This window comes from Corylus avellana, chromosome 11 (genome assembly GCF_965113065.1).
Source record: "Corylus avellana chromosome 11, dhCorAvel1.hap1.2, whole genome shotgun sequence".
NCBI lineage: Eukaryota > Viridiplantae > Streptophyta > Magnoliopsida > Fagales > Betulaceae > Corylus > Corylus avellana.
The window spans coordinates 1,427,381-1,451,325 of record NC_142500.1 but is presented as its reverse complement, the minus strand read 5'-3'; the positions used below and the strand labels follow the sequence as shown (position 1 = coordinate 1,451,325).

General features: G+C 36.0%; 6 protein-coding genes across 7 annotated transcripts; 2 read left to right on the top strand and 4 right to left on the bottom strand.

Annotated features, from left to right (window-relative positions):
- The first annotated feature begins 782 nt into the window (after positions 1-782).
- Positions 783-2,140, top strand: LOC132165542 (ACC oxidase 1). Its single transcript, XM_059576158.2, has 3 exons — positions 783-922; positions 1,014-1,234; positions 1,341-2,140. Exons 1-3 carry the CDS (start codon positions 821-823, stop codon positions 1,933-1,935), a joined length of 918 nt encoding a protein of 305 aa, XP_059432141.1. The 5' UTR covers positions 783-820; the 3' UTR covers positions 1,936-2,140.
- A 243-nt stretch (positions 2,141-2,383) lies between these two features.
- LOC132165541 (fanconi anemia group E protein FANCE protein) lies at positions 2,384-4,079 on the bottom strand. The gene is made up of 2 exons (XM_059576157.2): positions 3,798-4,079; positions 2,384-3,682 (listed from the first exon to the last, which is right to left on the bottom strand). Exons 1-2 carry the CDS (start codon positions 4,010-4,012, stop codon positions 2,398-2,400), a joined length of 1,500 nt encoding a protein of 499 aa, XP_059432140.2. The 5' UTR covers positions 4,013-4,079; the 3' UTR covers positions 2,384-2,397.
- Positions 4,080-5,657: 1,578 nt separating this feature from the next.
- TET2 (tetraspanin2) lies at positions 5,658-8,274 on the top strand. Of its 2 annotated transcripts, none has more exons than XM_059576159.2 (2): positions 5,658-6,293; positions 7,652-8,274. In XM_059576159.2, the coding sequence occupies exons 1-2, from the start codon at positions 5,792-5,794 to the stop codon at positions 7,957-7,959; spliced, it is 810 nt and encodes a 269-aa protein (XP_059432142.1). In that variant the 5' UTR covers positions 5,658-5,791; the 3' UTR covers positions 7,960-8,274. The 2 variants fall into 2 exon arrangements, with proteins under 2 accessions (XP_059432142.1, XP_088367917.1); XM_088511791.1 differs by having other exon boundaries at positions 5,662-6,289; positions 7,648-8,274.
- A 514-nt stretch (positions 8,275-8,788) lies between these two features.
- LOC132165544 (S-adenosyl-L-methionine-dependent methyltransferases superfamily protein) lies at positions 8,789-13,590 on the bottom strand. Its single transcript, XM_059576160.2, has 8 exons — positions 13,098-13,590; positions 12,342-12,409; positions 11,784-11,931; positions 11,619-11,699; positions 11,093-11,179; positions 10,023-10,108; positions 9,707-9,827; positions 8,789-9,175 (listed from the first exon to the last, which is right to left on the bottom strand). The coding sequence occupies exons 1-8, from the start codon at positions 13,377-13,379 to the stop codon at positions 9,098-9,100; spliced, it is 951 nt and encodes a 316-aa protein (XP_059432143.2). The 5' UTR covers positions 13,380-13,590; the 3' UTR covers positions 8,789-9,097.
- A 162-nt stretch (positions 13,591-13,752) lies between these two features.
- LOC132166089 (Ubiquitin carboxyl-terminal hydrolase family protein) lies at positions 13,753-15,684 on the bottom strand. The gene is made up of 2 exons (XM_059576846.2): positions 15,479-15,684; positions 13,753-15,176 (listed from the first exon to the last, which is right to left on the bottom strand). The coding sequence occupies exon 2, from the start codon at positions 15,166-15,168 to the stop codon at positions 13,840-13,842; it is 1,329 nt and encodes a 442-aa protein (XP_059432829.2). The 5' UTR covers positions 15,169-15,176; positions 15,479-15,684; the 3' UTR covers positions 13,753-13,839.
- Positions 15,685-16,641: 957 nt separating this feature from the next.
- On the bottom strand, positions 16,642-19,452 carry SERAT1;1 (serine acetyltransferase 1;1). The gene is made up of 2 exons (XM_059577492.2): positions 18,876-19,452; positions 16,642-17,302 (listed from the first exon to the last, which is right to left on the bottom strand). Exons 1-2 carry the CDS (start codon positions 19,242-19,244, stop codon positions 16,811-16,813), a joined length of 861 nt encoding a protein of 286 aa, XP_059433475.1. The 5' UTR covers positions 19,245-19,452; the 3' UTR covers positions 16,642-16,810.
- Positions 19,453-23,945: the final 4,493 nt, after the last annotated feature.

The window sequence follows — 23,945 nt, the reverse complement described above, 5'->3', positions numbered from 1 at the left end:
CCAGCCAAAATCGCCCACCGGCTAAGATTTTCGTACCCTGTTTTACTTTGTCTGTTGAAAATCAACATATTCAGTGTCAAACTGCCCCTAGTTTTGCATATTCTGATGACTATAATGTTTCCCAAAAAATAATACTTAAAATGATAAAGTAAAGGCAAGTTGTCATTGCCCTATACACAGTAAAAGAAGGGGTGGGGGGTTGGAGAGAAAGAGAGGCCAACACGTGACGAGAATTACAAGAGGAGAAATAGAATCATCCAATCACGGAAAGTGTTTCTTAGAAAAATGAAAGAAACAAAACTTAGTTTACAAGTGAAAACTTGATTGACCAAAGCAATATAAAAGTATAATAAAGCACACAGAATCACATGGTACTAGCTACTAGGGACTCGAACTTTGACTTGTTTAATAACCTAGCTATTTTCAAAACACCCAAACAAGGATCCGGATCTCCAGTAATTTTATTGTCTAAATTGCTAACAATCTGAATCAAAAATATGAGAAAGCTCATATGATAAGGTTCATATGTTTTAACAAGTGGGTTCGCTGCCCGAAACTTGTTGAGGCAGGTGGGCTCAGATGAGCTTTTTCACATTTGCTGCTTGAATTGTTAGCAATCCAGACAATAAAATTGTTGGACATTTCTATCCCCCAAATTGTTTAAACTTTTAATAAGGAAATGGTTAATCTGTAACTACCATATCTTCAAATCTAACTAACTTCCAATTACAATATTGGTAAATACTTCCTGTCCGACCCTATATATACCCTACCTTGAATGGTGTTTTGCAATCAGAACATCAGAAATAGATAGAAAGACATGGAGATCCCTGTGATAGATTTTAATGAGCTGAATGGTGAGAAGAGGAGCAAAACAATGGCGCTTCTTCATCAAGCCTGTGAAAAATGGGGCTTCTTTCAAGTAAACAGGATATCTTATTTTATATATTTGTATAGCTTAAATTGAATATCTCATTTACTATTCATACTAATGAAAAACATCTCTTCTGCAGATTGAGAACCATGGAATTGACAAAAAGTTGATGGAGAAAGTGAAGCACTTAATAAACACACACTATGAGGAAAACTTGAAGGAAAGCTTCTATGACTCTGAGATAGCCAAAAGCTTAGAAAAAGGAAATACCTCTGATATAGACTGGGAAAGCAGCTTCTTCATTTGGCATCACCCAACATCTAACATCAACAAAATTGGAAACCTCTCGGAGGATCTCTGGTGAGTCAATAGGCTGTCAAAGTTATAATATGACTTGAACAATGTAGCATTTTTAATTACATGCATGTATATATATGTATACTAACTAATATTACGCATAATTCAGCAAAACAATGGATGAATACATAGCTCAGCTGATTAAGATGGCAGAGAAGCTTTCTGAGCTCATGTGTGAGAATCTTGGTTTGGAGAAGGGTTACATAATGGAAGCATTCTCGGGGAGCAAAGGTCCTTCTGTGGGGACAAAAGTGGCGAAGTACCCTCAATGTCCTGATCCAGGACTTGTTAGAGGACTTCGAGAGCACACTGACGCTGGTGGAATTATACTCTTACTCCAAGATGACCTAGTTCCAGGTCTTGAATTCTTCAAAGATGGAGAATGGGTAGAGATTCCACCATCCAAGAATAATACCATCTTTGTGAACACAGGAGACCAAGTGGAAGTATTGAGTAATGGGAGGTATAGAAGTACCTTGCACCGAGTCATGGCTGACAAGAGTGGGAGCAGGCTCTCTATTGCTACCTTCTACAATCCTGCTGGTGATGCCATTATCTCTCCAGCTTCAAAACTCTTATATCCCAATCACTTCCGTTTTCAAGATTACCTGAATCTTTATGCCACCACAAAGTTTACAGACAAGGGTCCCAGAATGGAGTCTATGAAGAACATGGGTAATGGTCACCATGGTGTCAAAGCCTAGAATATACACGCATCACTCAATCATGAGCCTCTGTCAGTTTCTGTTATTGTTATGTTTTCTTCATGTTTTGTTTTTAGTCCAGCTATCGCAAATGTTATGTTTTTCAATTATCAATAGAGGGAAGATATGATGCTTTTCTCCCTTTAATCCACCCCATTTCTTTCCTTGTTAATTTTGAATATCAACAAACCATTAATGTTGCCCTGGTAGAGCAGCTTTTTAACCCTCCTAATGGAAAGTTCCATCCTCAAACAATGAAACCAATGGATGACTGAAGCAGAGGCCCACAAATGGTCCTGGATAATTCAATTAAATAAAAATAGATAAAAAGTTTTGAAGAAAGATCTAATAAGTATGCAGTTTTCTATATAACAGTAATAATAAGTAATCAGTTTTTACAGAGTTAGAGAATGACTGAAGCTCACAGCAACAAACAAGAATTCAGAGATTTTCATAGAATAGCTACAAGTTAGCCAATTTAGATAATATAGATTTGGTAACAAGAGTACTGGTTTTCTCAACAGCTTCAATCAATAAAAGCTTATGAGGCTTCAACAATGGAGAACATTTGGTGACAAAACACAACAAAAAGTTCCCAAATTTTAAAGATTTGGAAAAATTTACAGCCAATTGCTGACCCTGGTAAACAATTTGATCAATGGAATCTTGAGTTAAATGAACATTATGATTCAAGATGATTTGGAACAGGTTAAACAATGATTCTGTCCACACAAACTCATTAGATAGCAAATGTTGATGGCAGGGAAGACAGATAATCCTCCTTTCATCTTTTTCTCCACATAATAGCTTTTGGCAAAAAGCGGAAACATGAGCTGGGTGCAAACATTCCCTAATGATCCTCGTGATCACATCACAGATGGGGTTGTTGATGCCTTCTCTCCAGAAAATCAATGGAAACAAGAGTGCATACACGGCTGCTTTCTGATGAAGCTTGCAATACTCTGTTATTGCAGCCACAAGCACACGAGAAGCTGGTTTTTCGAGGAACAACAACTTGGGAAGGATGACTGAGCATAGAACCTGGCTCGGCCAACTAAGCTCTTCTTCGCTTCCATTCGCAAGATGCGAAATTAAAACTGAAGCAGTCTCATCATCCGCCAGCCAAGGTTCTATGAGACCCAAGACCACAAAAGAATCTCTGCCCTTGTCCAAGCAAAGTTGGCGAATTTCAGTAGCTAAATCCACCGCTTTTGAAGAAGATTCAAAAGTCATAATCCTAGCTTTCAAACAAGTAATCTTTTCCTGAACTTCAGGTTCAAGAGGAACATTTGACGGCTGATCGATCTCCATTTCCTCCGCAACCTCACTCAACTCTTCTCCTCCAATCTGTCCGTCTTGCTTGGGGAAATCTACACTATCACCATCATTACCAAGAAATGTTGTTGAATCCAATTCATCAGGCGAAATAGGAAGCCAAGGGAAAAGAATATCATTGGCACCCGCAGCCTCCTTAAGCCAACCCGGTACTGATTCAAACTCTTCATCCACGCCCTCTTCCCCAGAATCCAAACCCAAGCAAGAAATCCATTCGTAATTCGACTCAGACAATGCATCGAGCAGATTGCAAGCGGCTCTCTTGACCCAAAAATCAAGCCCCTGATTCCCACTCAAAACATTCCGAGCCAGCCTCGACAAGTCCCGCGCGCAAAACCTCTGGCGCTCATAAGCCAGAAAAGAGAGAACCCGAGCCTGAATTGTACTCGGTAAAGTCTCTATAAACATGACCCTGTTGATCAAAATTCGTAACAAGTAAAATAAACCAAAAAATACACCCAAAAAAAAAAAAAAAAATCAATCAAAACGAAGATAGAGGGTAATCGGGTTGTGTTGATATTTTCTACCGCTTTGTGCTAGGAGTCGAGGAAGGAGTAGAAGATGACGAGCACTCGATGACAACGGCGTCAGAGGGTTTTGTGAGTATCGAGAGGAAAGCGCTGGTGGTAATTGGGGCTGTAGACGATGAGGCATTGAACGCTTGGTGTAACCATTGAGATGCTTCGGTCTCAGGTGCCGGGGACTTCAGGAAGATCTCGAGGAGTGCCACCCATGACTCCATTTTCGCTCTCTCTTCCTCTCTGGCGTGAGGCTGAAGAAGCTGGGCCTTAGGGAAGAGAAAACGCGGGGAAGTTTTAACTAAAAGGAACTGTTCAGACTTCAGATAAAAAGGATTGGGCTTACGTCCAAGATTGCATTTTGGGTCAAGAAAATGACGTTAATGTAATTGGGCTCGCAATTTCAATCATTTATATCTTGTACCACTTGATATTAAAGCGTAACAATTTGTCATGGGTTCGGACTCATGGAAAGAACGACTTATAAGATACAATGAATTGTTGTAGACGTCTAAGCGTGATGATATATTACGATTCAAAGTGTCTTACTTGACTTAAAATATAATGTATATAGATTTTTGGACATCTTTTCTTTACAAGCCGAACTCTTTCAACCCCTACTTACCAACTTTGTCCGACTGTCCAACACCATTACACTGATTTATAGTCATCCAATAGTTTTTTTTTTTTTCTTAGATAGTAATTCAGATAAAAAATTTGAGTCTTTATATCAAAGTGAGTGAAATGTTCGATACCTACTCAAACATAAGTGTTTATATTTGTTATTCGAATTACTAACAATTAAGATAATAAAATTATCGGTCATAATTACCACTAAATTATAATCAACCATAAAAAAAAAAAAAAAATTAAAAAGTCATAATCTTGATTAGTGGGGAAATAAAATAAAACAAAACATGGTGGTGATAACTATTTTGACGCCTCACATTGGGACTTGGGATTTGATAGTTCCAAGCACCAATGAAATTCAGGGAACGTGGACCACGTGGTGACTTATCGCCTTGTCACGTGGATGTCTGATAAGTCGCTCCGTTTTGGTAAAAAGGAATGCGTTTTCAGTTTGCAAGCAAAATCTGGGCAAAGTATAAAGGTAAAGATAAACACTAACGCTGGTTTATGCATGTTCAGCAATTTTAATTTTTTTTAATATTTTAATAAAATATTAAAAAATAATAATTATAAACGTTGTGTTTATCATTATCCGTATACTTTAAAATATTAAAAAAATAAAAAATATTGGGCATGCATAAACTATTCATGCACGCCAACATTGTGTAAATTATTACTCCAAAGTATACACGCCTTTAACCTATATTTTAGCTCTTACAAAAAAAAAAAATTAGGGTTGTACTCTTATTAAATGTTCAAGTTTTGTTTTGGTTTATTTTATTTTGAATTTAAATTGAGCTCGACCTTATCATTGAAGTAGATAATTTATTCAAGTATAACTTATTTATTTTTTGACGGAACTCAAACTTTGTTCATAGCTTCCCAGTTAACTTATTCAATTTTTATATAAAATAAATATCATGATTTTTTTTCTTTGTAAATCTATATTAATTATTAATTAATTAATTATTGCTAAAACTTTATCATTTGAGTTAATTAACAAATTAACTTAAATTTTTTAAAATAATCTAATTTCATGTTTATACGTATGTTTTATAGTATATTTATAAATATATTATTATTATCATGTACATACAAACACACACACACATATATATATATATATATCAAAATTTACAATAACGGTTAATAACAGTAATATTTGGACATGAGTTCGACTGTTCGCAACGGATGCTTGCGCAAACTTAATTACTTTTTGTAAGAAAAAAAAAGTTCCCAAGCATTTTTGGATGCTGAAAAGTCAAAAAAGATAACTTTTTCGGCTGTATCGTTTACCTTCCAACCACTTTCCCTTGAATACTCCAACCCACCAGATCCTCATCTCTCACACTCTCCAATTCTCAGTGTGAGCCATGGGAGTGAGCAACAAATTGACAGCAATCCTCAACTTCGTGGCCATCCTGGCCGCTATCCCAATCATCGCCTCCGGCATATGGCTAGCCAACAAGGCCGACAACGAGTGCACCCACTACTTCCGGTGGCCCGTCGTCATCCTCGGTGTGCTCATCCTCCTCGTTGCCCTCGCCGGCTTCGTCGGCGCCTACTGGAACCGCCAGGGCCTTCTGGCGTTCTACCTCTGTTGCATGGCCATCCTAATCGGCCTCCTCCTCATCCTCCTCGTCTTCGCCTTCATCGTCACGCGCCCCAACGGCGCCTACTCCGTCCCCGGCCGAGCCTACAAAGAGTACCGCCTCGACGGCTTTTCAGAGTGGCTCAGAGACCACATCACCAACTCCGCCAATTGGGACAAGATTAGGACCTGTTTAGCTGAGTCTGACGTTTGCGCTAAGCTTACCCAGAATTACATCTCCGCCGATCAGTTCTTCGCCGCTCATATCTCTCCTCTTCAGGCAAGTTCTGTTCTCCTTTTCTGTTTCTCTTTCTTTCAATTCTACTCTACCTGTTTGGGTGCTTTCATTTAATTCTCGATTTTACAAAGAAAGAAAGATACCCTTTCTCTTTAATTTTGTTTCTACGCCGAGAATTTTAAAGAAAATCTATCAAAGAATCTCGAAGAAGTAGAATTTTGGCGTTCCTCCAAACTGGGTCTTAGTTTTTCACTTTACTAAAAATGCCGCGTTGTGGCGCGTTGTCGTTGACTGCCGCAACGACTTTTCAGTCCCATGACAGTCGTGTCTGTTCCATATGACAGTCTCTCAGCAGGTCGATCGTACCTTCACTTCTGGCCTGCCTAACTACGGGCGACAATTAATGTTCGGTCAAGTTGTCGTGTGTTGTGTTGGGTTGATGTTAAATTTTCAAGATCCTGTAAAAAATTGATACATGTTATCTTGGTTTTGAGTCGTATGAAGGCATACATATAAGGTTACAGGCCAATTATAACCCGACTCGCTTAATTAAATAGGTCAAATCTCTTAATCTTAATTTGCCAGTTTTGTGTTGGGTTTAGATTTGTGTCAGGTTGAGATGTTGTGTTAAAAATTGCTAGTCTTATGCTTGACACCATAAAAGTTCAAAGGGAGTACAATAGGTGTTCATGTCTTGGTGTTTGTGTCAACTTGTCGTGCGTTGTGTTGGGTTCATGTAAGATTTGTAGTTTGTCAAAAATTGATAGCTCTAAATGTTATGTGTCCATTTTGAATTGTGTCAAGGCATGTATATAAAATTATAATTTAACTTATTTAATTAAATTAGTCAGATTTTTTAACCTTAATTCACCAATTTCGTGTTGAATTTATATCGGGTTCACATGCAATGTTAAAAATTACTATTCCTATGCCTAACCCTATAAAAGTTCAAGGGGAGTACGATAGGACCCACTAATCTGCTAAGGGATCAACGCTGTCCACAGAGCTAGATTAGTTTTTAATTTTCATAGCTTAAATCTGCATGCTTTATAATGCAGTAGAAGAAATTAGGTACATCTCGTGCTGTGTGGGGTTTTCCCTGCACTGTAATGGAAGCCATTAGAGTTTGTGCCAATAGAAAGATGATAATAATCCTGAAAAATCATGGAATATAGACAAGATTAAAGTAATAATCAACCTAGAATAATTGAGGCCAAGATTTTGTCCTTGTTCCAGAAGATAAAAAAGTAGAGTTGTTATGGTTGCCAGCTTTCGCTTGATTATAAAGTGACATAGTTTGGTGGGGTGTCGTTTTATGCCCTTTTGTTGTTTATTTAATGTTATCACTATCGTAAAGTATATTCTTCTTGAACTGAAGTTTTGGTTCTGCTGTGTTACAGTCAGGATGCTGTAAACCTCCAACAGCTTGTGGGTACGGTTATGTGAACCCAACATTGTGGGTAAACCCGGCGAACCCGGTGGCTGACCCGGACTGCCTCTTGTGGAACAATGACCAGACCCTACTGTGCTACAATTGCAACTCTTGCAAGGCTGGTCTATTGGGGAACCTGAGAAAAGAATGGAGAAAAATCAATGTGATTCTCATTGTTGCTGTGGTTGTGCTGATATGGGTCTACCTCATTGCCTGCAGTGCCTTCAAGAATGCACAAACAGAGGACCTCTTTCGCCGCTACAAACAGGGCTGGGTTTGATCTTCTTCGGTTGGATTCAGATTTTCAACAATTTTTTGTCCTGTTGTCCAAATTATTAGCAATCCGGACACCAAAATTGCTGGGGTCTCTGTTTGTATTGGTTTGTGTTCTTTCTTATCCTTTGATGAGAGTGTCTTTGTGACTAGTGTATATATTCCTCTGTTGTTTTCTATCTAGCAAGAAGATAGACAGTTCTTAAAGCAATTGCTGCAAAAGGAGTTTTCAGATTATTCTGACTACTGGCTCTGTGTGAAGAAAAGAATAGAGAATCCCAATAATGAGCTTTCCCAATGAGTATAAGATTCTTCTATTTCAGTGGTGGTTGATGCTTGTCAGACAAATCCACTTCCTTCGATGCTTCAACGTTTTCATGCAGGCATCCTCACATGCACACCTGCACTCACACCCGTAAAAGCTATTTTTTTTTTTTTATATGCATAATTAGGTAAAAGCCACCGACGACATCGCCGGCTGGGAGGAAAGAAGCACTTGCCACTGTTTCAAGATCTCCCATATCATTTCTCAATACATGATTATAATAAAAGAAATATAAGCTAAAATGTTTTGTGCAGGGCTTTGGGAAACATCCACTTTTTGTTTAGTATTTCAAGTTCTTGAATGATTATTGATTGTGATACAAGAAACAAGAACCCCTTTGTGTTTAATCGAAGGATATTATAAACACTATACTGTCCACATAAAGTAAACGTGAGAGAGACTAAAGACTGATGTTAGTTTAATAAATTCAACTTTAAACTGACGTATGTTCTTAAAATATGTGATTTTCACATATATTTTTAATAAACTCGTATACATTTTTAAAAGTGTATGTAAAAATCACATGCTCGAAGAACATGTCTGTTTAATAAATCTAACACAGTTTTAGAAGAAAATTTTGTCCTTCAACTCCCATCAACATCAAACTCCCTTTCAACAATAGAATTATCTTGCAATCAAGACACCCCTAAGCTTATTTAGACTGTAGAGGAAACTACAAAAAGTTGAGTCATCACCATTAAATTACATGCGCAATACACAATACGCTCGGTACAAAACTTGCAGTATGAATCATTGCTTCCAGAATAAGGCCACTAATTAGAAGTATAGAACCACAAATCCTCAAATCTGTTCACCTCTCTTAAGCCGTAGATAATTTTCTAGAGTATACAATGTACATAGGATCTGAGCGTCCAGGGTTGGGAGAGATATCTACAGCCTGCAGAATGCAATATATCAGCAAGTCTCCAGCAGTGGCTTATACTCAATTTTGGGGGAATAGTAAAGGGTACATGAGCGTGGGCATGAGCGCGCGCTCACACCCACACACACACACACACACACACATATATATATATGCACATGTTATGACATACTAGGTTCATGAAGAGTATTGACATTATGGGCACAAGATCTTTAAGTTTCCATCAAGAATTGTTAAATGGAAATTTAAAAATTTAAGAATCCTCTTGTGTGTGTACTACATGGATAAAAATTGTTTAAAGACATATATGGCTTTGGTTGCTCGGTGAAATGGCATCCAAACCACTTCAGCAGGTAAGGAAAATTTTAAATATGGGGAAGAAGTCAGGAAAGAGTATTATCTGAAACATCGTTACTGCCAAGTGACTAGATGCCCTCAAAATTAACTGATCAAGAGGTAAGCAACGTAATGCAATTATCCAAGAATTATGGCAATTCTCCACTAGCTACTTGCTTTAGAGAACAAGAGAAGTCTGAGGTCAATTACCTGGGGAGGTTCAAATCCTCCAGCATAATGGAAATACGACCCGACAATCAAAGCATGATCAGCATCACCAGTTGATGTCCATATAGAAATGGCTTTTGTCCAAAAGCAACGGTTGGAAAAGCTGGTTTATATAAACAATATCACGAACTTAGAATTGTTGAAAAGATTGGAAAATAAAGATGGGAGTAAAGTTGTAAAATTATTCTACACTATGTTGTTTACAATTTCTATGAACTTCATGGAAACAATTATTTGTATCTGATTACAGCAATTTTAATTACTCTCGCTTTTAACCCAAAAGTGACAAAATTATCACCTCATTATAGCCAGTCCACCTGGCTTAAGAATCCGGCACATCTCCTTGAAAACATCTAAAGGCTTTGTTATATAATCAACACTGACCTGCAGAATTCAAGAATTTAGGCATCAGAGAATGTCAGGAAAATATTTCTTTAACAGCATACGCACTGAGGAATTATTTGGACATATTTCTCAGCTGCATGAGACTGTTTTGAGATTATACAAAAAGAAACGTGCATAATAAATTCCTTAGTAAATCAAATGAGTTCATATCCAAAAAGTTGTCATTTCAGGTCAATTACAGCACTCATGAAGCGGAGGTCGCTAGTTCGAATGCCCCCTCCCTTTTCCCTTGTATGGACATGTAAAAAAAAAAAGTTGGCCGATTGACAAATGGGGTGGGAGATTTCATCAATAAACTCAAGTGAAGGAATTCCAGATGAGTTTTCTAAATTTTTCGCATAAAGATATTACTCTATTATTTTAATATAACAAGGAAGCTGCAAAATCACTACACAATGAAATCATTGAAGTCTATACTTCTTGTAGAAGTTTAGTCTGCATTCTTAATTCTAAATATCCCCATGAGTTGGAAATGAATAATAGGTGCTTTGAGGACTTTGAGAGGTCTTTGGAGGACATTTTATCCTCTTGCTTTCATATTTTATATCTTTGGACTGTAGTACTTTTGTCCCCGTTGTCGATTAGTTATGATGATTTCCTTGCTCGCTTTTCCTTTTCTAATTAGGTGATCCTTTTGTATACTCCCTGTATACTTAGAGGCGCCTTACGCTTTTAATAAGACTGGTTATTACTTATCAAAAAAAAATAAAAAAATCCCATGAGTTTTCAGATATAGTTAGGTCAAACACCTTTAAGGTCAAAACAAATTGAAGCCTAAGCTTTCACAAGAAGTTGGACATAATTTTTTTTTTAAAAAAAAAAAAAAAAAAAAAAACCTCTGGTAAATGCAGAAATACGACAATCCCAAAGGAAATGTTCAAAAATGAAATGTTAAATATGCAGTCTTGCACTTGCTACAGCAGAGGATAAAGGATGTGAGAGATAGGAAAATGTTGTACATACCACATTAGTAATAATGTCGAAGGAATTGTCTTCAAAAGGGAGTTTAGGGTTCAGATTTAAGTCTTGAACAACACACTCAGTCAGAACCTGCAGAGTAAATAATTTGAATTATTTATGGGTCTATCTCTTAAGTGCAATGCAAGTTCATAATTACCATTTCTACAGAAGCAAATAAGTAAGACCTATCACTGTGATTCCATAAATACATGTGCATGCTTTATTTTGTATCTTACCCATTAATACATCCTTCTACAGACCATGACTATCATATGGGCACCTGAATTCCATACAGGGAATTACCACACAGGAATTAGCTTCAATTTTGACAAATCTCACCTACTAATTAGATTCAAGCAATAGGACCCCTAAATTTTGGGTAAATATGTATATCCAACTGCAGCCATCAAAGTCTGTCTTTAGGGGCACAAAGTTCAAATTTTGGAATTTTTAATTATAGGCCTGTCAATAAAAAATCTCTACACCAATGGTTACCAAAATGAAATAACAAATAAAAGCATGATCTCACCGGATTCCGCTTCAGCTCTTCTTCATTCAAACCTAATCCAACTACCCGATCTTGCTTGTATCCAGGTGGAAAATGGCTGACCTAAATACAAGGTCGATAATGAGTTATGATAACATAGATATGCAACAGAGAAAAAGGCATACTAAAAATTAAGAAATTTCTTACCCAACTGCTACACATATCCAAGATGCTTATTCCTGAAGTGTTGCTAGGAGGAAAAACCTTTGAGTAATACTTGGTCAGTGCAGAAATGGCAGGATCATCAATGTGTGTCACAAAGCGTGGGCTTTCATAGAACAACGTATCTGGTGATCTACAAAAATCGATTTTTATGTTTTAGGTATACACAATTTAAACCTAGTTCTTAACCCAAGCAACAGACAATTTGGTTGCATTGCAGCTTCTTTAGAAACAAAAAACCAACTCTGACAGTTATACTAGATTCCAATGTCCTATTATATAACTTCTACAAGAAAAAGAAATTGCAGCATACCATTCACATTACCAAGCCTACATCAGGAATTGAAAATTCTCCCAATTTAGCTCCCCTAAGTCTAGTGATCATGAAATATGAGTTTTTATAGATGCTCAAGTAAATGAAGCCACCTCAGGATTTAAACAAACAACAACCAAAAGCATAAAGCAAATAAAAAACCACAAGAGATACAAAGGAATAAAAAACAGGCATCCATGTGAACAAGGAAATTTAGGTTAGAGTCTTACTCATCAAAGCGCTGGAAATCCTCCTCCTTGAAGGGGAATTGCTCTGGCCATTCGGCATTCTTCAATATCTTCGGGAGGAAGTAAAAAAACAGTCCGAAATGTTAATAAGAATGAAAAGTAACCAAAACTCAAGCAACAAGTGAAGCAATTCAGAATTTAGTGAACTATGGTTTGGCAAACACTGGATTGGCACTGCCTAAATTTTACTTGCAAAATAGGATCCAAATAGTTGAGACAACCTTTATACAATTGGGTTGATTGAAACAGAGATCCATATATCTTCTGCTGAATAGTATTAAGAAGTAATTTTTACTTCACAATTTTTTATTTCATGAGTGGAATTCTAGTCTACATTAGTGTTTATCCCATTTATTCAGCAGAATCAGTCACCATAACTCTAAAAGGGGGGGAAAAGACCCCAATACAATAACAGAGTAAATAAACAATGAGCCCAAATCCACTGAATTAATGGTTTTCTCTACATGGGCATCTGTCAATTCTCAAAATAATCCAAAAAAAAAAAAAAAATACCACTCAGAAGCTAAACAAACACAATTAATCAAATTCCCAGAACCCCAACAAAAATGTGGGCCACTTTTTGAAAATTCACGTCTATCCTCCTAGCATTTTACCAATATAGTAGAAACCAATCTTCAAAATTCAACATGCAAGAAAACCCAGAAACTAAACAAACAATTTTTTTAAGAACTCATGAATGTAGCTTCGAGTAATTAAAGACCGGAAGAATCAGATTACCTCTTCAACAGCACTTTTTTGCCTAGCAGAGGCAACAAAAGAACTCCCTCCAACTGCACCAGCCATGCTCATTAACTGCGCCCAAAATGAAACCCCCAGACCCAATACCAGGCGGCGAGGGGCTCTCCCTCCGATTTTCCACTTGTTCGCTGCTTTTGATAGACCAGGAATGGGACCGACAGCGCAAGTCAGTGAATACGAGGATGAGCAAGGATATACACCACCCAGAAGTGGCATCCTCGATTGGATTCCCCGTCCGAGACGATTGGCCATCTTTGACATTCACTCTGGCATGTCAATTTGTTTGCGTACGTGCTGGTACACGGAAGAAATTTGTATCACCAGCTACTGTCCGATCACCGATGAGTATCTTATCACAATATCACACATATTTCATTGGTGATATCCATGCAGTTTACGTGGCTATGTTCAGCCCCAATCGTCGTATATATATGGATCATGGGCTCAGCCCATAAAAAACAGATTATGGACAAAACTATCTCAATCGTCTTATATTTTTTCAGGGATAATATTCAGTTTTTTTATACTTAAAAGGATATTTTTGTCTTTTACAAAAAAAAAAAAAAAAATACTACGTCAAATAAACATGCTTAGATATATGGTAACTGCATAACTTATATATAGGCACTAGTAGTAAGATGAATAAGCACAAAAAGGAATGATTATTGGGGCAAGTAAAGGCCAGTTAGCTAGAGCTCATGAATAGGGAATATCTCTATTATCAGGAAACAGCCTGTGAAGAAGGTATCCCACCATGCAAATTCATCACTCTCCTACCACTTAGTGATACAATCTTATCATAAAATAATAATAAGGGGCATTTATCTATCAAATTTGAACCACCATAAGCTTCCTTGAGGAAAACAGTACTTCTCGCACCTCTATTAGTGATGTAAAACATTCCTTGACGCTTGATCAAGCAAAGCAATAATCGAGATGGTAACAGATACTCTGAATGAAATGCATCCAATTGTGCAGATGTCATCCGCTTCTCCATAGTCAAACTGAGCAATTCATGGAGGACTGCCACCACCCGTTTCCGAGCTTTTGGATCTTTAGCTTCAAATCTCCTTGCATTTAAGTACGGAGAAGGAAATTCCATTTTCTGCCACTTCTCGAGTTCCTCAAGATAACTCATGTTTGGCCTAAAGCCAGCAGGAAAATCCATTCTAAACGCATATGGACCTTGATAGTTACCGTCTTTCGATATTCTTACCTTTCCTGGACGCACAGATGAGTGCATAACCCCTTCGCATGCTAATCTTTCCTCGCGGGCAGTGACTGCCAATGAAGAATCCCAATTTTCCAAATGAAGATAAGCCTTTCCATTGACATCCTTCACAGTAAAGAATTCTGGGTATTTCGGAATCAATGACTTCTTGAAGTCATTAGGCAAACCCAATTCAGACTCGATGAATTCAATTTTTTCGAGTGGTACACTACAATCAACTGATAACATTAACAACTTCCTCAAATTCTTAACCAGGATGGGTTCCATCAATTTCCTAGCGTCAGCTTCTTCACTGGCAATCTTTTGCGCTTTGTCGGTGAGCCTAACAGAAGGGGGTGTTCGGTTACCACCATCAACGCGGAATACTGAAGGATACTTCTCGATGACAGTCATGAAGCTCCATTTCTGGACAAACCCAACTTGTTTTTCCAGGTCTCTGAGAAGGAGAGACTGGTGTTTCTGGGATTGGATGATGGACTTGAGTTCAAGGATTAGAGATGGTTTCTTCTGCAAGTCCATTACTCTATCGAGTTCATGGACTCTGTGGTAGATTTTCTTCTTGGGTCTCCTACCACCGCTTGATTTGTGCTTCACTGGAACCCACATAGAACCAGTTCTTCTATCATAGATGCTCGTTTTGTGGAGAGGAGAACATTTGAGAAACTTGTTTAAGTTCACGACATGGACATTCCGTACATTTTGAAAGAACAAAGAGGTATGTCTCTGGGACCAACCGTCGATCAGTTGTAGTGCACACACGGATTCCGATCCTCTGCAATACCCAATCCTTAAAATCCCCTCGATCCGTTGCTTCAGCATTTCTAAACCTAAAAACAAAACATTCCGTTTCTTCAGTCATCCATTATATATCATCAATACCAATAAATCTTATAGCTCTGTCTATCTGCATGGGTATGAAAGCTGAAAACTTTTTACGTTCTAAGATTTTAACTTTGCAACTGGAGGAAAAGAAAAACTAAGACACAATGATTGGATTTTGGCCAAGAAGGGAGTATCCAAAACAAATACAAATTGGGTGGGAAAAGTTCAAACGCTTAAAAAACAATTAAAATGACAAAGGTATGGTTGAAGAGCCTTTAAAAAAAGTGAGAGTGGGGATTTCAAGTACCTGTTTCCCAAAACCGCCCATTACTGAGTGGGATGAATCCGTTGTACCCAAAATGCTTTGCCTCTCCTCCGTCAAACTCCTCTGTGTAAAAGGCAATGGGTGGAAAGTATCATTTTACTTTGTGAAGATGAAAGAGACATTCAAGGGAGCTGCGAATAAAGAAGATGGCAAATTCGGGAAGACAAAAGGTTAAGTTTTATAGGAAAGAGGAGAGGATGCTTCGATTGTATCATTGAAACGCACAACTTCATATTAGACGGCAGGGATTGCTCATCTAGAGTGAATCATCCAATCGACGGTGTGGAACGGGGACCCATAATCATATCAAACGCACAAATTAACAAAAGATTTGTTTCATTATCTTTTCTTACCTTTTGATACCATAACCATAAATTACCACTTATCTTAAATTTATAAACCTATCTTAAAAATAATAAATTTAGTTATTTAATTATCATTTTAAAAACTTGGTATAACGAAATACTCTTCATTAGACCCTTAATCGTTTGATTGTGTAATTAGTCCGTAATGTTGGATACTACATTTACTATTTTACTATTTTACCAGAGAGATATAACACTTCTCCCTACATTTCACATTGTACTCTCTCATGTCATGTCAATTTTATTAAACTAATGCAAGAGTTTACATCTAATTGACTTGATGTGATAATATTATTACACTCGCATCTTGCCTAACAGATGTGACCTAATAAACCATATGATCACATCAGCCAAGGTATTATGTACCATTACTCCTGCAATAAGCTTAATTATTTTCAAATTGAAAAGAAACTCCAATTAAACAAATAATGAATCTTCGGTAGAACTAGTCATTTCCCTATGTAACATCCTTGAAATATAACAAAACAATGGCCTGTAACCTTTTGGATAGATAGAAATAGCATAAGTCAAAATTACTTTCACTTTTATATCATATCAGCCGAGGTATTATGTACCATTACTCCTGCAATAAGCTTAATTGTTTTCAAATTGAAAAGAAACTCCAATTAAACAAATAATTAATCTTAGGTAGAACATCGAGTCATTTCCCTATATAACATCTCTGAAATATAACAAAACAATGGCCTGCAACCTTTTGGATAGATAGAAATAGCCAAAGTCAAAACTACTTTCATTTTTATATCACGTCAAAACACCTCATCAAACAAATTGAGTTCTGTTTTCATTCTGGCAGTAGGGCTCGTGCAAGTTTCTATGTATTCGATACATATCATTTACATTACAAAGCTTACAATGCCAGTAACTAAATGCAGTGGAAGTCAAACCATCATCAGCCCTCTGTATAACAACATTAACTAACAATAAACTCTCAGATAATGTAATCTGACCACTCAGTTATAAACGAAGTATGATCCATAGACTCTCCAGGCACATCTTCATGTTTCGAAGGCCGCTCCTTCCCTCCCACCAGCCTTGCTGGGTTCCCCACCGCCGTGGTCCGCGGTGGCACGTCGATCAGCACCACTGATCCCGCCCCAATCTTTGCCCCCTCCCCAATCTTCACATTCCCCAAGATGGTTGCACCCGCTCCAATTAGCACCCCGTCTCCAATCTTGGGGTGCCTGTCCCCCCCAACCTTCCCAGTCCCACCCAGCGTGACATGGTGCAGGATCGACACGTTGTTCCCGATCACCGCTGTCTCGCCCACCACCACCCCCGTTGCGTGGTCAAACAGGATCCCCTTCCCGATCCTCGCTGCTGGGTGGATGTCCACCGCAAACACGTCTGCTATTCGAGAGTGTAGTGCTAGGGCCAGTGGCCTCCGCGATTGTGTCCACAGCTTATGAGCCACTCGGTGTGCCTAACAAGCAATACATAAAACTACACAACTTATACAAGATTCCATGAGGCTCCCTTTCTATATAAATTAGAAAATAAAGGAAAATTGTACCATATTCCTGAGTTTTGGTCCTGTGACAGAGTTTTGATCACGTGACAAATAGGTCTTTCCATCAATTTTTTCATCCGGTTTTTAATAGTAAAAATACCAGTAGTCATATTGTCCAAATAAGATTAATGAAATTGTGCCACATATTAAAAAAATATCATGTGATACGTATATGTTTGTATACAAAAGACATAAAATAAATAAAATAAAAAACCCAAAAATTAAAAAAAGAGGGGTTAAAAGGGGTGGAGGCTGGAGGGTTGGCTAGATCCCAACTTCTGCTGAAGAGTGGCCACAAGAGCTACTCCTCTACTCGAGTGTGGCCACCCCCTTATAGGGGGGTGTTCACATCTTATATATCAAAATTATGTGCTGAAGATGCAGAGTTGCCCTTGCATGTTCATATGGCATCATTTAGCCTGAAATGAGAACCTGAAACATGCATGGGAACTATGCATAATACAAGCGATTGATCAAGAGTTCAAGTGCATAGTTGGAAACTTAAGTGGTTTCCTTAGAAAGTTATCGTGAATCGTCACACAACCATTTTCTTATGGTCAGATATCTTTTATGTGCTTCTTACTGTTAATATATACAAAAGTTGTTTTTTGTTCCCATTCACCTCTCAAAATATCATTAAGGTTTGGCTGAAGTTTCTATGCTGGCTGTTGACCTAAGACAAACCTCCTCTAGGTTCATCACTGATATCATCAAGCTTAGAATCCAAACACAAACTAAGAACAGACTAGCAAAGCCAAAGAATACAAGCCTCCTAGTTTTTACCATTTCCTTTTGATTGCTGAAGGCTAACATTGTTGCTGATCTCTACAAGCTTGCAGCAATTGCTTCAACAAAATGTGATTTATTATCCCCCTTCAGGTTTGAATTCTTTACTTTAGTCTTTGCCTTCATTTTTTTTTTTTTTAATTATTAAAATAGAGAAAGATTTACATAATTTAATGTGGGTGTTTAACAAAAATGGTTAGTTAAACTAAAAAAAGCAAAAAAAATTTAACTAAATTTAGCTTAAAAAAAAAAAAAAAAAAATCCATTCAGGAATTTTTAAATTTGAACTTCAAAGTTTAAAAATTAGCAATGTAACCCATTAATGTTTCAAAAATTTTCAATGTTACTAATTTTCGTTAAATTGGATGAAAATCTCTAAAATTTTGTGATTACCTTCTGGCTTTTTAAAAATTTCCGTTAAATTGGATGAAAATCTCTAAAATTTTGTGATTACCCTCTGGCTTTTTAAAAAAAATTTCCAAAATTAGTAATGGAAGGTTTAAATTGAAAATTTTTGAAACATTGAGATTGAAATTGAAAAACCCAATTTCAGGGGTAAAATGGATTTTCCCAAAACAAAACAAAACAAAACAAAAAACTAATTCTGGACCAAAACTCAAAGAAGCAATGGGGAGAATTTCCCTAAAACAAATAAAGTATTTTTTACTTAGGGAACAGAGCAGAGTAAGGTGAGGGGTACCTGACAGGCTAGGAAGCCCTTATAGTTGAGGAGGCAGTGGGAGAAGGAGACGCAGGCGGGGTCTCGGATGCGGGCGGCGCGTAAATCGGCGACGGCGGCGGAGCATAGGGAGGGGTCGGAGGAGAAGGCGTTGAGGAAGAGATCGTAGAGGAGGGTAGAGAGCAGCGTGGAAGAGCAGAGCTTGTTCCCGAGGTGGAAGGACAGCGACCGCTCCAGCGACGAGTGCGAGAGTATGGTGGAGTACAGGTAGCTGGCCAGCGCCGGCTCGGACTCGGCGTCGCGCTTCGCCTCCATCTTTATCTGCGTCCACACCCACGCATCCTCCTCGGTGCCATTCTCCGTCGGATTCTGAAGCTCGCCAGTTGGCATGTTATCGGAGTGGCAAAAGCTTATCTGATTCGGACGGCGTAGGATTAGGGCAAGATTGATGGGCGTGTTGTGTTCGAGATTGAAGATTTATTTTTGTTGATGAACTTGATGTTGCCTAGTTAACCCTCGTTTTTGGAGCAATTTACGAGGTGTATACTGTAGAGATTGGCGGGACACTTGGCAGCTTCTGTCCGCCGCCTGGACTTGCTTATCCTCCCAAAAAAAACATAGCTTAGATGTAATATAATAACGAGTAAGGCTATAAATCATGTAATATAATAACGCGTAAATCGTCTCTGAGCCACTCTTTTTATCATTTTATCCTCCTAAAATTTAATAGTGATTTTAAAAACTACATCAACTCGAAAAATAAAAAGATGGTCCTTAGCATTACTCCAATATAATGCCCACATTTGGCCCATTTTTATTGACGTGGCAGATAAACAATCACATGAAAAGAATGATTGAAATTTGAGATTTGAATTTGAATTCTCTCTTCTTTAGAATACCTCGTAAAAAAAATACTTAGATATGCTAGAACAGTAATGCTAGATACCATCTTTTTATCCTCTTAAAATCCTCCTAAAGTTGATGTGGCTTTCAAAATCATCATTGGATCGAAATTCAAGTATGATTCATTTAAAATTTAATGGTAATTTTAAAAGTCACAACAGCTTTAGGAGAATTTTAAGAGGATAAAAAGATGGTACCTAACATTAGTCATACTAGAATCTAATAAAAACTCCATATTTTGCCCATAAAAGTCTATGTGGCAAGATGTTAAGTAATGATTCACAGCACGTTGGGCGTACATGAACAGTCATGCACGCCTAGCAAAAAAACTTTTTTTTAATATTTTAATTATAAAAAAATTAAAAATTAAAAAATAAAAATAAAAAAAATTAGCTGGGCGTTCTTGCACGCCCAGCATGCTGTTTATCATTATCCCACGTCATCTCCTTTTTTTTTCCTCCAAAAAAAGACAAAATAATTAAATAATAAATTTAATTATTTAAATATGAGTTTAGAAAGAGGTCATTTCCACTATTTAGAAAATGTCGAGTAATGTTAAAAGTTGTTCTTGTGTTATTCAAAACATAACGTCTCTTAAAATTACCATTAAGTATATAATTAATCACTATTAAATTTTAATCAAATTATAATTGTAAAAGTTATCTCATTTTTTAAGATATATGATAAGAAGTCGTAAAATTACTATAAAAAAAAGTCCTAACAAAAAAAATAAAATAAAATAAAATAAAAAATAAAATAAAAGATAAAATGTTTTTAAAATATAAAGCGGTCCATTTTATTAAACCATGAATGCAAAAATTAGGCTCACGTGAACTTGGGGATGAACTATGAAGCTGAGCTAGGAAGCCCAATATATTTGAAAAATAAAGATGATATCATCTTCTATTATGTATAATAAGATTATTGTGTTGGAGAGCGAGCACAATGGCCAATGAGTCACCTTCTAGAATAATGTTGACTAACTTTAAGCCCAATGGCTAAACTAACCACAATTGCAAGGCATTAGAGTTCGAGTCCACCACATTGTCTACAAAATTAAAACCCATGATTCAATGGTTAATGGAAAAAATATAGAAAACCCTCACAAATAAATAGTCCTTTGCCATAGAGCTCAACAATATTTAAAATGTATTAAAGTAGTCCAAAATGTATCAAAAATGCCACTTTTTAAAAACTTTTTCTTTTTTTTCTCCATTTCAATAATACCCTATTCTTTTAAAAAATAAAATAATTGTAAGAAAAAAACCGAACAATTTTTTTAAAATACAAAAAAAAAAAAAAAAAAAACCAATGGGCGAATAAAAACAATTTTTTAACGGAATTTGACTACATGGACTAAATTGTTTCTTTTTTTTTAATATCTTAAGAACCTTTGATTTTACTTTCATACGACATGAAACAATTTGTAATTTAAGCTAACTACAGTGACTAATTATTTATTTATTCCAAAAAACTTTTTTTTGTATTTATTCGCCCATTAGTTTTTTTGCATTTTTAAAAAATTGTTTGTTTTTTTTTTACAATTATTTTATTATTTTATTTGTTAAAAGAATAGGGGTATAATAGGAATATAAAAAATAAGTGGCATTTTTTTATACATTTTGGTAGTTTAATGGGTTACTTTAGTACCTTTTGAACACTGTGGAGCTTTATCGCAAACGGTTGTTAATTTGTGGAGCTTTTTTATATTTTTCTCATGGTTAATTTGAAAATATATATATATGGAAAATGTTACCATTCTCCTGCTGTTTTTATGGTTTCAGGTGAATATTATTTTAATATTTTCTAAAAAATTGGCAAGAGAAATAAATATCACTTTCTTTTTTTGAAAAATAATAATAATAATATCCACCTAGACTAGAGACACTAGAAGAATCATAACATTCCCATATATATCTATATATATATATTAACACTTATGATACATGTAGGTAAATAGATTAAGAACATGCTTGGGATCATGTTTGACAAATAGAGCTTTTAAGTGAGAAAACACTTTTTGGCAAGAACTTTATTTTTAAGCTTTTGTTAAAAATACGTTTTTGTTGTTTTTAGGGTAAAAAAGTTAAATAAGTTATTTTGAAATTTTTTACTAAACAAGTCAGCTTTTGTTTAGCACAACTTTTTACGTACTGAAAATACTTTTTAATCTTTCTAACGCAATCTCAAACCGATCGTAAAGAACTTTGGCTGTCCAATTGGGTTTCTAAAGAGTTTGATTCTGAAGCTTTCTTGTACTACAAAAAGTCAAAACTCTGAAAAGTGTTTAGAAAAACAAATAGAATATGATGATTCTTAGGTTTTGGGATATGCTTTAATTTCCATGGTTTTTCCTTCGTAGACGTAACGGAAGGGTTTTACCGCGGTACACGGCACTGTGAGATATGACCATTTCAAATTTGTCTATTCTATTATCTATATATTTCGTGCTCAATCTTCCACTAAACATGCCAAGTCAAACGCCTAACCCCAAATTTCTTTATTATAATAATAATAATAAGAAGAAGAAGAAGAATAAACACAAATTACATGTCATGCACCTCAGTTCGTTGGTAAATATCATAGGTTATTATTATTATTATTATTATTATTGTGACATGTATGCACAAGATGAGGGAAAATGAGAAAGAAGAATTCGAACTAGTGATCTCTGTTTCATGACACATGGTTTCCCGCTAATTGAGATACCTCTTTGAAACAATATCATTCATTAGTTTGTAAGATAATTGTAATAAAAATTAAGAAAAAATTCACATATTCCCCTTAAATTATTATCCAATTGACAATGACTCTCTCTAAGACTAGCAAAAAGAGAAAAATGACATTAATTTTTTTTTTCAACAAGACAACAAATAACCCAATAAAAAAAATAAATTAAAAAAAAAACATTTATTCTTTAAGAAAAAAATATCCGATTTTTTTTTTTTAAATTTTCACACCCTAATTTTTTATTTTTTATTTATTTTATATTAGTTTTTTAAAAAATTTATTTTATTAAGGATATTTTCGTTATTGTCAATTTTTTAATAATTTATAATTGAAATATTTATTAATATATTTTTTAAAGTAAAAAAGCAAAAAAAAAAAAATGGATAAAAAGCGTTGATCAACATTAAAAATGACCAAATATATGAAAGTGGAGAATTTCACCTTAGTGGGAGGTGCACCCTTGATCTGACTCGGCCCAATATATGGAAGGTCAAGATCAATTATTCAAATCTTAGTGATTCGTATATAGGAATATCATTAAACCTGCCGCCAAACACCTCTTTACTCTTGCTTCTTTCACCAAATTAAACTCATGTAACATGTTGCATTGTTTGGCTGCTCAGTACTAATGGGTGCAACCATCTTTATCAATAGTCCCAACTTGTTCATAGATTGGAATTTTGCTAGTATTGATTTTGCATATGCTTTCTTTTCAAAGTTGGCGGGCTATGAAAATTTCACGTGGTGCTAATTTTAGAACACGTTGTTTAGCTAAGTGAATTGCTTATATTATCTTGTGTTTGGAGATATTTTTAATTAGTTTCTTATTATTTCTTTCATCATATGATAACGAGTGAGAAATACCTTATTTTATAACCATTTCCCCCCTTATTAATTTAGAAAGAAAAACTCTAACTTTTCTCTTTAATTTATTGTATTAATTACTCACTATTATTATTTTGAATAATACTTTTCTCTTTAGATTTGCTCTCGTGAGCGATCTACGAGGAAAATGATGTAGTTTTCCGACCGTTTTGGGTCGATGAGGAGTAGATCTAGTCTTCTCAGGAGCAGATATTTGCTTTTATGGCTGTTTTTCTGTTGGGGCTGGGTTTTCTTCTTCTTCTTCTTTTTTTTTTTTTTTTTTGTCAATATTTTTGTTTGAATAAAGATTATCTAGACGTTTGAGTTGTGGATGTTATATGTTTTCATAGCGAGGAAGATGAGCTACCTATGCATTGAGTTGAGTCTTTTTATAATAGATCTGGTGTTACAACTGAAAATTAGTCATAGGTTAACGGATATTGATGTCATAAATAGATCTTGAATGTTTGATTTTTATGTAAGCATCTATGATTTGTAACCTCGTAGTCATAGATAGATCTTGAATGTTTGATTTTTATGTAAGCATCTATGATTTGTAACCTCGTAGCTTCAGCTATGATTTTTCAGAGCTTT

What these genes read in the sequence shown, in the direction of transcription:
- LOC132166089 (XM_059576846.2), bottom strand. Translation starts at nt 15,168, where the DNA reads ATGCTGAAGCAACGGATCGAGGGGATTTTAAGGATTGGGTATTGCAGA.
- LOC132165542 (XM_059576158.2), top strand. Translation starts at nt 821, where the DNA reads ATGGAGATCCCTGTGATAGATTTTAATGAGCTGAATGGTGAGAAGAGG. An exon ending in AAAAATGGGGCTTCTTTCAA is followed by an intron (nt 923 to 1,013) that starts GTAAACAGGATA and finishes TCTCTTCTGCAG; the next exon opens with ATTGAGAACCATGGAATTGA. An exon ending in AACCTCTCGGAGGATCTCTG is followed by an intron (nt 1,235 to 1,340) that starts GTGAGTCAATAG and finishes CGCATAATTCAG; the next exon opens with CAAAACAATGGATGAATACA.
- LOC132165544 (XM_059576160.2), bottom strand. Translation starts at nt 13,379, where the DNA reads ATGTCAAAGATGGCCAATCGTCTCGGACGGGGAATCCAATCGAGGATG. An exon ending in TGGATATGTGTAGCAGTTGG is followed by an intron (nt 11,700 to 11,783) that starts GTAAGAAATTTC and finishes CCTTGTATTTAG; the next exon opens with GTCAGCCATTTTCCACCTGG. An exon ending in TCGACATTATTACTAATGTG is followed by an intron (nt 10,109 to 11,092) that starts GTATGTACAACA and finishes TGAATTCTGCAG; the next exon opens with GTCAGTGTTGATTATATAAC.
- LOC132165541 (XM_059576157.2), bottom strand. Translation starts at nt 4,012, where the DNA reads ATGGAGTCATGGGTGGCACTCCTCGAGATCTTCCTGAAGTCCCCGGCA. An exon ending in TCGACTCCTAGCACAAAGCG is followed by an intron (nt 3,683 to 3,797) that starts GTAGAAAATATC and finishes TTTGATCAACAG; the next exon opens with GGTCATGTTTATAGAGACTT.
- TET2 (XM_059576159.2), top strand. Translation starts at nt 5,792, where the DNA reads ATGGGAGTGAGCAACAAATTGACAGCAATCCTCAACTTCGTGGCCATC. An exon ending in TATCTCTCCTCTTCAGGCAA is followed by an intron (nt 6,294 to 7,651) that starts GTTCTGTTCTCC and finishes TGTTACAGTCAG; the next exon opens with GATGCTGTAAACCTCCAACA.